General features: G+C 40.3%; 1 protein-coding gene across 9 annotated transcripts in view; it reads left to right on the top strand.

The window, feature by feature from the left end:
• LOC124997111 (transcription factor 4-like) overlaps nucleotides 1-18,413 on the top strand; it is a 198,916-nt gene that overhangs the window by 160,669 nt on the left and 19,834 nt on the right. For 8 of the 9 annotated variants that reach the window (XM_047570693.1, XM_047570694.1, XM_047570691.1 and 5 more), the window contains 7 exons: nucleotides 2,367-2,472; nucleotides 4,677-4,825; nucleotides 5,044-5,191; nucleotides 8,410-8,480; nucleotides 8,644-8,722; nucleotides 12,599-12,678; nucleotides 13,180-13,389. In XM_047570693.1, the coding sequence (XP_047426649.1) occupies nucleotides 2,367-2,472; nucleotides 4,677-4,825; nucleotides 5,044-5,191; nucleotides 8,410-8,480; nucleotides 8,644-8,722; nucleotides 12,599-12,678; nucleotides 13,180-13,389 (843 nt within the window). The remainder of the gene's footprint in view (nucleotides 1-2,366; nucleotides 2,473-4,676; nucleotides 4,826-5,043; nucleotides 5,192-8,409; nucleotides 8,481-8,643; nucleotides 8,723-12,598; nucleotides 12,679-13,179; nucleotides 13,390-18,413) is intronic. The other variant, XM_047570697.1, reaches the window with a different exon arrangement.

The raw sequence follows: 18,413 nt of genomic DNA, 5'->3' as shown, positions 1-18,413 counted from the left end.
AACTGTGGTTTTACGATCACAGCACAAACTCCGTTCTCATAGTGGAAGAGGAGGAGGAGGAAGTTGAGCTCTAATGACATCTACAGACTGTGTGTGTGTGTGTGGAGACTAAAGCACGTCTGTGCTAAAACTCATGGAGGTGAATTGTGGGAAGGTACCGACCTCTTCAATTTGACCACTTTCTCTTAGCAACTTGCATTTGTGTTTTTGTGCCTGAGTGCATGTGGATGGGTGTTTCCTAACACTCGATTCCCACAGATCCCAGTGTTCCCTGCTCCTCAGATGTACTGGTCATTGTTGTTGTCTTTCTGTGAATGCTTGTTTTCAGGAAGTAAACAGAGCCAAAGCCTTTTACTTTATCTTTACCTTTACCTTTACACCAGCATGCATGCTTCATCTACATCTACATCTACATATACATGTACATCTAGCTGGATTTGTGCTTTTCTTACGTAAACATCTCCATAGCCTTATACAAATAATGGTGTTGTGGTAATCTGTAGGATGCAGAGGCTCATAGGGGAGTTGACATGCCCACATTTCAATAGCTAGCTGGGAGTAAAGCCAGCTGATTGGTTGTTTTAGGTCCTGTAAGGACACATATATGGAACACACATGGAAACACTACGAACAAGTATAAGAAACTGCCCACAGTTGGTCTGTGACAGGACTGATTATGCTTGAACAAATATCTGCTGGGTCAGTCAAATGCTTTGGTCAGGCCTTACGTGATGATGGACAGAAGAGTAACAATGGCATGTCATCTGAGCACCATAGAGTTGTTGTACATCTAAATGACTCTTTTCTCTATCAGCTGATTGACTCATCCAGATGGAATCCAAATGAGTCTGGCTATGTCGGGCTAGAATGTATTCAGAAGTAAAAGTTGTTCATTTCAAACTGTGGAGGGCAAAGAAGGGCCATCTCATCCTCAGCTCTTCCCTCGTTTGGCTCATTTCTCGCCTGGTGCTAATTCATTAGCAGGGAGCTAACTGAACTTGCTGAAGGAAAGACATCGTGCTAATGTGGATCTTTATTAACTTCTAGCTCTTCTGGCTGCATACGTTTCACAGCTGGGCACACTTGGGTAGTTGCTCGATAATAATGGACCCAATTCTTTGTGTAGTTTGTGGGCCTGTATTCAATGCTTTCTATCTGTCCAAGTATAGGATGTATTAAGTTAAAGATCATTTGAAGTAAATGCGTCAGCATGGTTTTGGTGATCTTAGAGGAGAAATCAGTTATTTATTTATTGCTTTTCTGACAGAAACAGTTTGAAGCTGTTTTCTGTTTTTAATTTTTTCTCTCAGGGAGTGTGGGAAGTGAGATGATGTTCTTTTTATAATACCCCCAAGTAACATTTTTTCATCTTCCTTGTATTTCATCTGTGTTTTATCATCAGATTTGTTTTTACCACATCTGTGTTGCATCCGTATGCAAATACTCCAGAGTTAACAAAACGATCTGTGCCTTCAGTGGAGGATGGAGATAGATTAGGTGTAGCTGTGGAGCCGGGCTTTTCATTTTAATGTGAATCAGTGGGGGACACGGAGAGAGAAAGAAGAGCACTTTCAACAGCTGTTCCAGAGTTTGCGTCATGCAGCCCCAGCTAGCGTCATGGCTGAGTGTTCGCACGCTATGCACTCACACGCATGCACGGAGGCATGCTGCGGGGACCCCCAGTCGAAGGCATGACCAAACTCAGACATTGTGTTCTCATGCTGCTGCCGCGTTGCTGAGCAGAAACATCACCTGTTTTGAGTGATGACAGGCTGCTGGTTCTGCTTGCAGTCTCTCATGCTGCCACATTCTGCCCCGCTGCACTGCTTTTTAATCTCGCTGTATTTTAACAGCCTCAGAAGTTTGAGAACAACAGTTTTAAGTCATTTCCAGGCTTGAGTTTTAGTTTGGAACATAATAACTAGTATTTAAGATTGATAAAATAAAACGTTTTATTTTTAAATCCTACAAAATATGTGTTTTTTATAGTTTCGCTATTTAGATTTAGGAATATTTAAATAAGATATTAAAAAAATATATATAGCCAAATTTCAAAACAAAAAATAACATAATTAATAAACAATAGACAATATATTATATTTATAACATGATCAAATTAAATATCAAAACAAACAATTTGTATTGTTCAGAAATCTGTCTCTATAGAAGTTAGTTTTTTTTGTTTTTCTGTGAGAATCAAAAGATCAGCACAAGAACAAGGAAGTGGTGTATGTATGGAGGCTTGATGTTGAAGTGACAGTCATTTACTGGAAATCACGTCTACCTGAAACTCCTGCTGAGAGAAAAATGAGAGGATGAAAGTTGTTGTTTTTTTTCTTAATGTCATGTCTCTGTGTTTGTTGCAGGTGTACGCTCCATCTGCCAGTACAGCCGACTACAACAGGGACTCACCGGGCTACCCTTCCTCCAAACCTCCCAGTACCGGCTTCCCAAGTTCTTTCTTTATGCCAGGTATTAAACACACAATATCTGTCCCACACCAACCCTCCCACCTCTAGATTCTTCGACACACTGTGCATCCTGGATAGCAGAAAAACTGAGACTGAGCTCAGTGAATTAAACGTTGTTCTTAGACCTAAATTGTTTGAGAATTGAGTCATGGATTTTATTATTTATTTTAACAGTTACTCAGAGGAGGTATTGAACTTTTGCATGGGACAGGAGTGATGTCAACAAATGAACTAATGATAGCAAAGTATCAAGTTGATTTTGAGCATCTCCAGATATCTTCCTATTTGTGAGTGTGCAACATCAGAAATATCTGACAGACTGTCTGAAAACATAATCCTTTATCCCTGTTTTTGAAAGATATAAACATGACACACTGTATTATTACCTTTTATTTCTCAAAGCTCTAAATGCCAGTCCAGCATTCAGTCCTAGGATAGCTGAAGGTCTGTTACTGGCGCTGTAAAGCATTACCTACCTCTTGTAGATAATCATGTTCCATCAACCAGAGTTACATAGTTTTAAAACAGGCATTTGTTCAGAGGTTCAGAGTGGGAATGAAAGCAGCTGCAGTTCTACTTGTTACAAGTCAACATGCCATCAAAGGTTGGAGATGGTTGAAAATGTTAATTTAAAGTTAAATACTGTTGTTACATACTTTTTTTGTAATTTGCAATCTCACTGAAAGATAGTGAATTTCTGCTTCCTTTTGACACCACAAATTGGACTGGAGCATTTTTTCCTATCTATCGTTCCTATCTATCGATTGCCGAGTACCAGGCTCGTCCACCATAGATCACTGTTAACAGGGTTATTTTCTTTTACTTTAAGAAGAAAACCAGGTGTCCCATTTACATGGATGTCTTCTGAAATCAGGTTACTGCATAAAGTGGGTCAGATTACTAACCTGCTTGTGAATAAACAGGCTATGCATCGCTTTAAGGGTAGAATGATTCTGAAAAAGTCACTGCAAACTGACTTGAATATAATCACGATAGCCTGGCAACATTAAGGCTACCAACAACCCAAACACTCGCAATGTCACATAATATAACATAACTTGTAATTGTCTACAACCTCCCAATGTATGTTAAATCTCTCTTTACTTTATTTTAGTGCTGTCAAACTATTGATTTTTCAGATTAATCACTTTGTTGCTTTGGATTTATTTTGATTAATCGCGATTAAATATAATTCATCTATATTAATTGCGTTTAATTTTGCATGAGCAAACAGACTCAAGAAAGAAGGGAATATATGCACTTAACATGTTTTCAACAAAATAGCTTGGAACAACATTTTGTTTCTTTTTTTAAATAAACATTTTCTCCACATTAATGTGGCCCTGTTCCTCCTCTTTCAGCAGCTACCAAGACAAACTATCTTGTTGACATTGTCCGACAGGAGAGCTGACCACTTCTTATTTACAATGTTGACTGCAACTGAGAACAGTTTCTCAAATGGAACAGTGGTTGCAGGAGTGGCCAGATACTCGCCAGCCAGGATTGGCAGCTTGTCTTTGTCTTAGTTTATCTTGGTTTGCCTCACTCTGGGCAACGCGTTAGCCCAAGTGCTAGCAGAATCCCTGACTAACGTATGCTTGGCATTAAAGTGGTATTTTAAGCTGGAAGTGCTTCTGTGAAAAGAAAACTCCTTCCTGCAGAGTGTGATAATACATTGTGTCAGTCCACTGTTCTGTCTTGTCTTTGTGAACTCAAATTTCCCATGGAGAGGGCCAATGTGCTGTTGAGCTTTTTCTATCTTTATCGGTTGGCTCTGCTGCCTGTCACTGCCAGATCAACTGCAAATTTGTGCATACGCGATGGTAACTGCCTGAAACGCGTTTCCAGAGACATTCAGAGTCATTCTGGTGCAGATGGGTCAATTGCATTAAAAAAATGTAATCAGATTAATTATGATGATGGATTAATCTGCAATAATACGTTAATTTTGACAGCCCTTCTTTATTTCAAGCAGAATAAGGTGTCTTATGTACATGCCCATGAGCTTAAACACTGTGAAAGAGACTAAAAAGTCTGAATACTCAACAACTAAAGCAAAATACAAGTTGTTTTCTGAATATTTTATTTTTATTTTAACGATCAGCTGTGCTTTATTTAAGAACTAAAGTTATGGCTGAATGAATGCATAAATATTGTCTTGTGTCTTGTGAAAAAATCCACTTTGCTTCTCTCTGTGCATGTCAGATGGACACCACAGTGGTGATCCCTGGAGCAGCAGTAGTAGCAGTATGAGCCAGCAAGGTTACCACAGCAGCATGCTGGCGGGAGGGAACTCGACCCATGGCCCTGCCCAGAGCTCATCCTACTGCGGGATTCATCCTCACGACAGACTGGTGAGTAGAGCCATCTTTGCTATATACATATGCACCTTAATATAACACCTTAAATCCATAAGTCACGGCAAATGTATTAAACACTAGTCTGTGTAACTGACCAACAGATTAGCATTTAGAATTATTTCTCTCTATTTTAAATTCTATCTCATGTAATCTGTTGTTTTACATCGTTCGTCCTGTTAAAGTTACATCTTGCTCCATCCCTTTTGTTGCAGAGCTACCCCTCACACTCGTCTGCAGACATCAGCTCCAGCCTTCCCCCTATGTCCAGCTTCCACAGAGGGGGAGGTGGTGGGAGTGGGGCCAATCACTACAGCACCGCCTCTTGCACTGCCCCCACAAACGGCACAGAGAGCACCATGGGTAAGACCTGCCTTCTCCCAGCAAAGCATAGACAGCACAAGGTCACTGCTGAGTTTCAAATACCGCTTTAGAGCTAAGACAGTGATGGATGCTCATTGGCAGGGCCTGCCAGGAGTAGGCAAACTACAACTGTAAAGGTGCACACCTGTAGAATAAAAGAATAGAAGAGCTTCAAATTAGAAAGTTAAATGGAAATGAAAGCATCTACTTCAATTGTGACATTCCAAATTTGAGTAATGTTGTCAGTTTTCTCCATCATGAGAATGTATGGGATCAGCATTCAGTTTTTTATGGATATTCATAATCCCCAGAGGATGAAACCTATAAACTTTTGTGATACTCTCCTCATTTTTTTTTTCATTTTTTCTTTTTTGTTATTCAGCAAAACATTTTGATGTCTGTTGGATTGATTACAGTGAAATCTGGTACAACTGCATGCTCCCCTCACGATCCAGTTTAATAGCTTTGGTAATGCTTTGGCTGGTTTGGTTTATGGTAAAATTCACCTAACAGAAGCCTGTGTTCAGTGTCAGTCAACAAATTGGCACTAAGATAGTATAATGTTTAACTCAAAGCAATTCTGCGTTCTCAAAGTAAGTGACCGCTGATGTGAATTTGCATGTTCATCTCAAGGTGAATTTCACTGACGTTTTTGCTTATCAGTACCAGAGCTGTAGACTTCAGACTTCAGACTTGACTTGGACCTGACTGCAGATGCTTGAGAGACTTGACCCCCTTGACTTTAATGTGAAAAGATTCAACATTCTTAAAGCCTGACTTTGCAACCTGGACTGAACTAAAGGACTTTGACCCTTGACTGGAGAAATAAAAAAACTAATCTGAAAGCTCTGCTGTGGGTAAACATAAACTGTTGACACATCTATTATGATCTTATTATTATTTTTACTCTTGTCTTATTTTTTATTTTTTTTCCTTAACATTTTCATGTTGAAGTGAGGAAGATGAGAGTCACAGGATTTAAACCACTTAGAAAGCAAACTCCATGGTTAGGGATGGGCAGTCCCAATCAGAATACAACCAAACCGAGATAAACACTTAAACTCCATTTTGGCTCAACCTTGGCATCCCTTACTCACACCTTCATGCATACACGCACACACAGCTTGCCATATGGACCCCTTGCTTGGAGTCCCGCAGAACAAATAGGACAGCAATAAGAAACAGATTGAAAGTTTGTTTTCATGGAAAGACATCTCCAACATTCCACACGGATATCACACACGCACATGAGCCAGAGCACATGAGTGTAAACACAAGAGGAGCCTAATAAAAAACATGACGCTGTTGTTTAAATGTAAGCATATGACACATGTGCGCGCACACATGAAGGCTTAAACGCGGCCTTCATGAGTGTGTTTACAGCCGCTTCCCTGCATCAGACTGATTTTGTTCTAGTAAACAAGTGAGCTTCCTTCGCAGAGAACAAGAGCTCTGGTCACTATGGAAAATGTCCATAGAAACCTCACAAACCTCCTGCGGTGTAATTCCCATCTGTCTATCTGCATATTTGGTACGTTCTGTCTCTTTCAAACCAAGTCACATACCGTCTTTTAGGCTGGACAGACACACAAGGTTTGTCTGGTGAAAAAGGAAGGGAGCGTCTCGAGTCTAACGGACGTGCAGCCAAACGTGCACCCCAGAGAAGATTTCCACACACGAAATGACTCGAAACATCCCAAATTAAACACAAGTCCTGAAAGTAGACGTGCTCCAGTGTATGTGTCAGTCTCTAGTTTGGTCTCACCCGTTTGATGCATTGCAAACACGGAGAAAAAAACGAAATATTGTTCTCATAATAATCTCATTCATAAATTAAAGGAGGAATTTTTCCTTTGAAGAGCTGATGGACACAGACAGAAACATGAAATCCAGTTTCATCCTCTGAAAACTCTCCTCCTTTCTGGCCATAAGCTCTCATTTATGAAAAAAGATTCTCTCCTGCATGTGTTCTAAATTATGCATCAAGTGAGGATCTGAGTTTGTGTGTGTGCGTACACTCACGTGTGTGTGTAGCTGTAATCCCTTAGATGGTTTACTACGCCAGTGGTGTGGCATGAGTGAGACGTGAGGCTTTAACCCAACAACATATGCTGCCTCCTGTCTGTCTGTCTGTCTGTCTGTCTACCTGTCTCTCTCTACTTTCCAACAGCTTAAAGAAGTCCAGTTCTGCCAATCACTGTAATGGACTCATTTGCCGTGAAAGGATATGTTTTTGCCTCGCTCAGTGTGTGTTCGCGTTCATGTCTAACTTGTGTGTGCGAGCGTAAACTTTCCATCTGGGATCTGCTGTTGGGAGAGATGTGCAGTGAGCATGTCAGAGTTTGTGTGTGTGTTTGTGTGTGTGTGTGTGTGTGGGCGCTCATCTGGTCCTTTGAGGTCACTTCCTTCCTCTCTGGCCTCGGCGCTCTTCAAGTGTGTGAAACAGATTTAGTTGTATTTAAAGTCCACACAAACACATGCTGTCAGACATTTGAAACGTGAATAGATGTTGAACGTCGATTCATATTAAAGTCTGTTTCTGATTCTTGTCACATTATTTGAATAAGGATCTGGTTGTGCAACCATTTATAACAGCAAATAAATTTCAGAGCGAAGTCAGCTGTGTGATCAGCGGATTTCCTCACGGGGCCAAAAAAAGAAAATCTCCACGGAGCTTTTAGTGAGTTCAGCTGCAGTGAACTTTCGTAGGAGAATTTGCTCGGCTCAGAAACCGCTTTGACGGTGCTGACCTTTGAGGTAGCACAGCCATTATATTAGCTTTGTCACATTATCCGCTTTTAGTCATTGAGAAGAAACCTCAAGAAAGATCCTGCAGTCACTCAACAGACTCCTCTTGTCCGGTTAGCAACTGAAAATGAAAAAAAAAAAATCCACTCCTCTATTTCTCAATGTAAGAAAGAACAAACGAAGGCTAAAATGTAAACCAGACAAAAATGTGCGGACAAAGAGGACAAATGAATTCATGAAAGTGAGTGTGTTGGAGATATAGATTGATGATAACATTCTATTCTCTGGCCTTTTCACACTGAAGGTGCAGTTTCCCGTCCTAATGAACGTATTCGCTGCTTTAAGTGCGCAATGGATGGGCTGAATAATTAAACATGTAGTTAACATATCCCTATTCACAAGAACACATCCATCTTTTCCCCTGTTTATGTACGTATGTATGTTTGTGTGTATGTGGGTGTGTGTCACAGCTAACCGAGCACAGAGCGGAGCAGCCAGCAGCTCTCAGACAGGAGACGCCTTAGGGAAAGCACTCGCATCGGTAAGTACAGTGCACACACACACACATTTCTGTACACACACGTTTTAGAATACATTTTATCACTTCCTTTCAACTATTCTGTAATGTGTAATATCTGTGTAATTACATCGGCACATTGTTTTCCAAATCTTCCTTCTCTGACGGCTCTTTTTTCCTCCTCCAGATCTACTCTCCAGATCACACGAACAACAGCTTCTCATCTAATCCCTCCACCCCAGTCGGCTCCCCGCCCTCCCTCACAGGTAATCACATGGACACACATGGTCCAGGCCCCAAACACCACACACATTTTCACAAAACTCTGTACTGAACCAGTACTGAGGAAGAAGCAGAGCTAAATCAAAGATGGGACGACTTGAGACTTGGACTTAAATGACCTGAGACTTGACATGAGCTCAGTTGAAATGACTTGAGTCTTGACTTTGAACTTATCTAGAATGACTCTAACCTTTGAATGACTTCAGGCAGTTTGACATTGTTCCAGATGACTTAGGACTGGACTTCCAGTGACCAGAATACTGACCTTTTCTTCTTTTCCTCAAATGCCTCCAGACTCAAAATGACTTAACTTGAGCCACCATTCTGATGACTTGCAAACGTCTTTCTTTCTTCCTTCACACAGCTTAGCATGCTCTAAAATTACTTCTGATTTAGATTGGACTGCTTTCAAATGACTTGAGGATAAATTTGTCCAAATCATTTGAGACTTGCCTTTATCTTGACTCAGACTGATCTTGACTTGAGACTTGACCTGAACTTGAACTGACCCTGTTAAAAATAGACTTCACTGTGAACCTTTAAGGTTACTTTACATTTTTTCATTTTCACCAAAAATGGCCCTTAACTTCATATGACTAAAAAACGACTAGAAAGTTTTTTCGATGACTAAAAAGTTGACTTTATCCTTTGTTCTGAAATGACCTCAGCCTTTGAAATGATGTGAGTTTAACTGCTCTCGGATGTCTTTGAAGTTGACACGAGAAGACCTTGTGTAAAATTGTTATCATTTTTTTTTTTCACTTGAGGCTTGGCTTGAAGTTGTCTAAAATGACGTGAGACATGACTCAGCTTGGTTCCAAATGGAAACTAACTTCATTTAAAACCCTTGTGAAATATCTCCAGCTTTTGTCAAAAGACTTGAGACTTGACTTGACTTAAATACAGCTCTGGGAAGAATAAGAGTATTATGTAAAAAAAAAAAAAAAAAAATTAAAAAAAAAAAAAAGGTTTAATGTTTAAATGAAAAAGGAATTCCTTTCTCAGGTGAAATTGCGCTGCATAAAACCAAACCTTAAAAACCCATTAGTAACGGCTGTGTCTCCTCTCAACACCCCTCCTCCAGCACTTATTTCCACCAATTATTCCTCCTCTCTGCTGATGCTGTTAACTCTAGCCGCTCCTTAAAGTGAAAAATGACTTTTCCTAATAATAGTTGTGTCAAATTTGTCTCTAATTGTCGCTGCTACACACCGTTTGATATTTCTTTGCTGCGCCTTGTGACTGATAGCTTTAATTACGAGCACCACTTTGCACTTTCCTACCGGCTCTGCAAACACAAGCCCCCTTTCCTCCTCCTCCTCCTCCTCCTTCTCGTCATTATAGCTGCCTAGGATATTGCCTGCTAAACCATAATTGGTGTTTATCATTGTGTCAGAGTTACTCTACTTTTTACAAATTAGAGATGAAGCCTATTAGAGCAAACTTCATGCAAATTGATATCCAAGGCTAATTCTGTGAGGGTGTTTTACAGCGTTGGACTAATTTGCGCTGCCGTTTAATACATATATTTGTATTTGCACATGAATGTACCCAGGTGATTATTCATTAATTAGCATATGGAAATGAGCATGTAATATGAATAAAGGAGAGGGGGAAAAAAGACTGCAAGAGAAAATGGGAAGACAATAAAAAAGAGAAACATGTGCTAATGAGATGGGATCAGAGTTACAAGGGAAAGATCAGTTGTGAGGGCAGAGAGAGCAATGGAAGGTTACGAAAAGACACAAGTGGAGAGGACAGAAAAGGGAGAGTAAAGGCAAGGAGAGGAAACAAAGGGAGAGACAGGAGCAGAGTGGAAAAGGGAAGAGGAATCTGAAGTGTTTCACCTGCTTGGGCAGATTCCAGCGTGGCTGGGATTACAACCTAACCCTCACACACCGTCATGAACACGCTAGTTATTGCTTCTAATTTTCAAAATTGAAAGGCACAGTGACATTTTTTTTTTTTTTTTTTTTTTTTGGAAAACAAATCTCTCATTAACTCTCCAATAAAATAAGTTTTTCTATACATTTAAGCAGAGAAATGGTTCACCGATGGGAAACATTGAGTTTTGATCAGTGTTAATTAGGTCCATGACTTCAAGCAGGGAGATGTTTGCTGTCCAGAGTGCATCAAAGTTAGTTCTTGATGCCTGCTATTTAGTATGAGAGGCTGTAAGCTCTAATCTCGATGAGGATCAGTCATGAAACATTTGCTGGAGCTTAATTTGACTGAAAGCCTGGACATGGTAATAATATTAATAACAACATGGAGATTCTACTTCATGTACAGTCAGGAAAAGGCCAAAAATATATAGGAACCCTTTTCAGCAGAATGCAGGGCACCACACCCCACTCCGTCTTAATAAACTTTACATACACTTTAAGTAGAATTATCACCTGTCAGGCAGCTGATATATGAGCTTTGTTAAAGTGGCATTTATATCTCATGTGTTGTAACACATTATATTGCACAGGTGTTTCTAACTAAGTAAGTCTAATTAAGTGTTAATGTGCATCAAATTTCCATCTCAAGTTCAATTTTGATTGCTTTCGTGCTGTTGTTTTAACCAAGAAGCCAGGAGTTACACGGGGTTGTGTCCCAATTCTGGCGTAGTGGCCAACAACAACTACAATTATTATTACACTATTATTTCCAATTATAATGCAATCATAGGAGATGGAGCATATTTTACCATCTATTATCTATTTTGTGGGATTTTTATCCATTGCTCTAAAAGCACAATGTGTGTGGGGATAGCAGGAATTCAGCAGGTCTTGACTGACAAGGACGCTAGCATGTGCTTTATTGGCTGAAAAATATGCTCCAACATCTGGGTACAGAGGGAGCTTTGGAGATTTATTGGGTGCCACTGAGCAGCTTTCACTGAGTGAAAGAGGCGCCGTCTTCTGATCCGCTCTCCGGTCCTTGATAGCAGAAGAGGAGGGAGCTATCGTGTTAGCTTATTAGCTGTGTGTTTCACTTTAACTCAGACCGCTTCTCACTGTCATACTGTAAACACCTTCCCAAAAGAAAGATGGTTTAAATAAAAAATGCAATAAAGTTTTGACACTTATTGCTAACTGGCTGACTAGCACGTCCGCTGTTAGCTGTTTACCAATGACCCCTTTGTAGTAGTCACTGTGTTCGATCTTAAAATCTGCTGAAAATACCACCCCCACCACAGCGTCATCTCTCCGAGCCTCATATGAATGTGAATTCACGCAGGTCTCTGTCTCTCCTCTCCCTACCAGCTAATGAGACCTGTCGACTCAGATGTGACCCCTCTGAGCGACGACCAGCACAAAAGCGGCAGCGAACAGCGACACAAAGCTTGTTTATTCTGCAGAGAGTTTATGCTAATCAACCACTTGTACCTTTTCAAAGACAAAAGCCTGATATTAGCATTTTTTGTTCCGAGATATGAGTCGGTTTGTTTTTGTCTTCTCTTTCACGTCTCTGTGTCTATTATGTCCGAGGACCACGAGTGGATACGATGTGAGTGTCCTCGTGTGTAAAGACGTTTTGTCGTTTTGGTGCTTGGTGCTGCACATCGAGTGGCCTCTTTCTTTGACATATAAAAGCAAAGGAGGTTTTGGCTCTAATCCACACAGAAACATCTAGCTATTTTCCGCTAGGTCACTGGGGGCTGGAGTCTTTCCCAGCATGCAGCGGCTCTATCGCAGACCGCATGCATATGAAGGGATGTCAGTTTGAACTAAACGACAGAAACAAAAGCAGAAAAACAACAAAAAAAAAAGTTGAAGTCTCAGGTCTGCCTCTTATCTGCCTGTTCTTTGACTCCTTTGAAGCCTTAATCTTCTCTCCTTATGATGTTTCCTTTGTCGTCTTTCTTCTAGCTGCCAGTTCAGCCGTCTGGTCGAGGAATGGTGGACAGGGAGCATCATCGCCAAACTACGAGGCTCCGCTGCACTCTCTGGTAGGCACACACAGGCTGTGAAGTACATATCTGATTGTATTTTGTATTTATATCATCACAATACTGTGGAGATGGATAAGCATTTAAAGTTTTATTACTTGCACTCTCAAAATAGGGGTATTTCTAAAATGCTATATTAGCGGTATGTATTTACCTCTTTAAATCACACTTTCACAGTGGTTCTGAGTGAAGGTGTAAATTTACATTTTTATCAACAATGCACTCATATGTTATATTTAATACCGATATTGTTATTGACTAAAATAGTTAGAAATGATAGATTTCAACCAATGTTTCTCAAATGTGAGCTAAGGGTAGTTTGTTGAGAACTGTTTTCTTTCAGTTGATAGATGTTGGGTGCTGAGTACACAGGACACCTGGCCAGTCAACATTTCAGTTTCATGAAAACCTCTCCCATGGCCGATTGTTAAGTCAGAGCTGCTTGCGTCAACAAACGTGGGGTAGAAGGAACATTTAGAGCGTTTCTTTCTCGTCCCGTAGCAAAGTCGTATTGAGGACCGGCTGGAGCGTTTGGATGATGCCATCCATGTACTACGGAGCCACGCGGTGGGACCGTCAACGGGTATGAGCAGCGGTCACGGCGACATGCACAGCCTCATCGGGGCAGCACACACGCACAACGGCGCCATGGGCGCTCTGGGCAGCGGATACGGGTCGGGACTGCTATCAGCCAACAGACACTCGCTCATGGTAGGACTAAAGGTTTTGCTGTAATACTGTGGTGATGCCGTCGTTGGGTTGGGTGTGGCAGTGTTGTTAGATTAGGTTAAGTTAGATTTGGTTAGGTCTGATCGGATTCACATTTGGTTAAATTAGGTTCACACACATTTTTAAGATGAAATACTGATGTTGTTACCAGCTGTTCTCTGTAGTTTGGCTCAAGTCAAATAAAAAAAAAAAAATGTGTGAACTTTTTGAGTCTCGGTTATGGAACTGAAGGGAAAATCAAGGTCAGTTACTACAAACCAATTATAATCAGAGGCAAATAATCCTTTACCGGATAGTTTGGATGAAAAAGTGTGAGAGGAGAGGAGGTTTAGATGGAAAACGTGAAGTGGGACAGTGGTAATGGTTTCCATATTTGAGACTTGAGGCTTTTTTGTCAACTTGAAATAATAAACATAAAGAACCAAACAGCTGTGAGACATAAGGAGATGTAGGAGGAGAGAGAGAGAGTGTGTGTGTGAAGCACAGCAGAAGAACTGGCTCATCCAGATGCCTGATCATGTTCAGTCAGACGTACGTTGTGAAGGTTTTGAGGCCTGAACAAAAAGTAACCATCAGAATACAACAGTTTGCTGTGTTTTGTCCGTCATCCTTGTAAACAAAGCAACTGGTCGGCCAAACTTCCTACATCATATGCCAACTTACCAGGTGTGTGCACACGGTGTTCCTCTGCAAAATTGGCCCATTACATACATTTTAGGCTTAGATTAGGGCTGAATGGAGACGCTAATTAATCAATCAGTCCATTGGCAGAAAACTAACCATCAACTATTTAAAAAAAAAAAAAAAGCGAAAATAATCATTGCCAGATATTCTCTGATACGTTGTCTGATATCTTTATAATTTGGAAAATAAAACAAAGACATTTGAAGACATCATATCTATTTCTAAGGTTAAAAAAAATCGATGGTTTAATAAAACAGTAACTTTAATAATAAATGTAATTACATTTTAAAGCCCTAGTTGAGATAAAGTGGACAACTGCTTATCTGGCAGCTTGTGCTTTTTAGCAGAGTTACTGTTCCACCAGATTTCAACTCTTAGCTTGGTGGCTGCAGTGTCATTATTGCTGTTAGAAGCGATGTACACTATGTGTATGGTCAACAGTGTTAGGAATCATGAAGTGGTTTTAATGGGTGCAGCTGTCTGCAGCGATGGAAGCATACTTTACTGGGTTCTCTCTACAGTAGTACAGGAGCTTTGGCCTTGGTCTCTGTTCTTTGTTAAAGTATTTACTTTGATGTGTTGTTTTCTGGTTTATGGAGAGCATCTGTGATCGAGTAGTGTGTGTGTGTGTGTGTGTGTGCGTGCGTGTGTTTGTGTGTGTGCTGGCCAGCTCCCACAGAGATTATCTTCTTCTCACGCATGTCTGTCCAGCTGTCTTCCTCTCCTGCAGCTCCAGGCTGCATCACTGTCCTCTCACCTTTGTCTTTTTCTCTGTCCACATGTGTGCTCTTTCGTGTCTCTCCTGCTACTTTCTTCTCAGAACCACGTTCATTTATTAAAACAGTATTTACAAACTATACAATCAGACATCACTGAGAGTCACACTTAGGAAATGTCCTGCAATCAAATGTCAAATCCAGTCTTTGGTGAGGAGGTGGTCTGCTTGACTACATTGTAATGAAAGTTTACAGTGAAAGGAGAAGTACTGGTAACCCACTGGATTCACTACATATGGTCTCAGTGAGTTTATAGTAGTGAATTAAATTGTGATGTGTAATGTTTAAGCTGTCTGCTAAAGTTCAGTCCAGAGAGCATCCACATGTAGGACACAGGAAATGGGTAAGAAAAGCAAAACAAGCTTTACTTTGCTGATGCAAGGTTACATCATCTAAAGCTAAACACAGGAGTCAAAAATCTGGCGAGGTATAAGGAAGCAGTGGCACAGGGAAAACAAGGAAATTGCAACAATCTGGTGACTGCGAGGAGGAAAGACTGTAACTGTATATACAAATGACTGCTTCAGACAGATATTCACTAATACGTGAAGAAAGGGGTTTCAAAATAAAACAAAGGCAAACACTACACAGAAAATCACCAGACTCGAGGAAAGAACCTTCACTGACCCTCCACATCCATGGAGCACTGGAGCTGGTTTTAGCTCTTGGTTTAAAGGCACAACTGTCACAGAGTCCTGTTCCTAACAACAGCAACAAGCTCAGATGAACCCATCGCACACTACCTGCATCCAGCCAACAGCAGACGGACACAGAGCTTGATTTCATTCACACCAACCGTAGAATTGTTACATTAACATATTTCTGGGAAGTCTACGTTTGAAAGAACCCATAATTAGTTATAGTTTTTTTTTTGTGCTGTTCTGATTGAACAGTAACAGTGACAGACATTTTTAAGTTGTTAAGCTGTGTAGACTTTAAAGAAGATAAAGAAGAACATGGTGCATTTGGATACACAAGTAACTTTAAGTTGTTTGGTCACAAAAAAATTAAAAATGAAGTTGCTCAATGCACTTCTCTGCTTTTTGGACTACAAATTTGGCACTTGTTTTTATGAGGTGGTGCCGAGGCCTTGTCCAAGAAATTTCTTCTAGTTTACTTCTTGTTGAGATTTAATATTTTTACAAACTACTTTTGCGGGTCTAATCTTGAATTTCAGTCCAGATACATCCCAGACCTGTTTTTTATTTATGCAAGTAGTGGAACAGGAGAATAAAGGCAGGTGAGAGATGAGTGCTGAAAAACACAACTTCTGAACATACACACACACAAACGCACAGGAGCTCATAAATGGCCCCATGTGTTGTCATTCGGACCTGTGTGTGTGTGTATGTGTTTATTCAGGCTCTGGATTATTGGCTCATAGAAAAACAGACTCATTACTGAAAGGGTGGACACACAGCAGCTCTATAGCTTCACACTGAGACTTAGAAATAGCCAGGAAGGCAGCATGTGGCTGCTTAACATCATATTTTGGGAACCGAAACCGAACCCCCCAAACTACGAGGAAGGTGATCAATTCCATAGTTCATTTGTTTCAATTACATATTTTTATAAACATGAATCCAATTCTTTCCTATTTCATAAAAATGAGAGAAGCCAGATGATTTAAAAAATGTGTATATCTGCTTTTTTGTCCAGGTTTTCCAGATGGAAAATATGCTGCCTGCAGTCGGTTTAGTATGACTCCTAGTTTCAGCTCATTTTAATGTAAAGTTAAGTGCAGACTTAGCATGAAAAAGGGGCCAGCTTGAACTAAACCTAATTAGTGTCTCATGTAAGAGTAGAAAAACAAAACTTGTTAAAGAAAATAAAATTGATCATATATATATATATATATATATTATAGTCACTCAGATGCAATTCCAGCCTCAGACAGTGTGTTGCATGTACTGTACGTACTTTTTAGTTCACACACACACAAAGTGTATCCACAACATAAACAGGAAGTTTGAAAGGAAGAGAATTATAGAAAAAAAAGAAACGAATGGAAACCAGAAATAATAGAGCGAGAGGAAGGAGTGATGTCATCTCTAAAATGATGCCATTGTGTTTGCACCAGGCCTGTGGTTCATACATTTCTTTCCTTCTTTAAGTTTCCCCTATTTTCACTCTTTTCTCGTCCTTTTCTCGTTCTCTCTTTCTGTAACTCTTGCGGCTCTGATGCTACTTTTTTTTCCTCCTGATGCTTTCACCATTTGTTTCTGTTCCTTTTCTTTCTCTGACTACTCCCTCCTCTCCTGCGTCCCGTTATGCCCTCTCACTCTTGCACACACACTTGTCTTATTGTGCCACATATTTACCTTGTTCCATATCTCCCGTCACTTCTGTTTTCATCTTCCTATAGATGCACTTAGTTCACTCCCTCGCTCAGTTTCTCCCTCAGCACACATACAGTACGTTCACGCAGCTGTATGTAGTTTGGCAGTGCCTGCAGGCTGAGGTCATAACTCTGGGAAAACAGGTGGCAGACTGATGTGGTTGAGAGAGAGGGAGGGGGTTGCAGATTCGGTACACAGAGAGATGAGTGCATCATAAACACACATTAAAGTATGTAAACACAGAACTGGATGCATATGTTCAAATACTCTCTTTTTTCATTTGGACATGCTGTATGTTCATATGACACTAAGTGATTTTGGGCCATCATTGGGCTGATATCAGAGTAGGCGGCCTACACCTCCTGAAAGCAGTCGAGCAGCAGAAACACTGAGTGACGTCACATTTAACTGAATATGATCCGATTTGAAACAAACTGAAGAGGAGGGAAATGCGCAGTTCTTCAGACTGACTCTGAGAATGGCTTTTCTTCTCTGCTGTCTGCCGCTGACGATGGGTTTAAGTCACGCTTGTAATTTTACTACATCCTGGCTCAGTTAGGAGGGAGACTTATAAAGGAGGGCAGAGGTTCTCTCTCTCCCTCTCTCTTTCACTCTCTCCATTAAGCAGCGCTACAGTAAGTGAAATGGATCATAATCTGCATCACTTTGCTGTAAAACACACTAATGCCTTTTAATACTCTGCCTACACTAAATTCACTTCTTTGAGCTAATGGACATGTACTCCCCCCACCACCATTTACCTTCTGTACGATAGTTGTAGTTCAAACGAAGTGAAACAATGTTTTAGACATTAGTTTGTTTCCCTACAAAATCCCTGCAGCCAGGCTCTAGGACCATATGGGAAACCCCTTTGAGAGCAGATTAATGTCCATGGTTGTGGAATGACATTTGCATAATAGCATATTGTAAAGTTGAGTTGTCCACATACATATAGTCATGACCCTAACCCTATGAACTGGCATCAAAACAGCAAAATTCTCTATTTATCTCAACTGCACATGCAATGCTCAACGCCGTAGTAGATGTGGATTGACTTGAATTCTATTTGCTAATTTATTTTTATTTTTATTGAGTGTAATGCTAAATAAAATTATATATAAACCTGGACAACCACAAAACTGTTGAAAAGCATGTTTTTCTATTTTTAATTGTATATTCATTTAATTTGAAAGTATGTTTTTTTTTC

The sequence above is a fragment of the Mugil cephalus genome, chromosome 19, assembly GCF_022458985.1.
Source record: "Mugil cephalus isolate CIBA_MC_2020 chromosome 19, CIBA_Mcephalus_1.1, whole genome shotgun sequence".
In the NCBI taxonomy this organism is placed as follows: Eukaryota; Metazoa; Chordata; class Actinopteri; order Mugiliformes; family Mugilidae; genus Mugil; species Mugil cephalus.
This window is presented reverse-complemented; position numbering and strand designations above follow the sequence as displayed.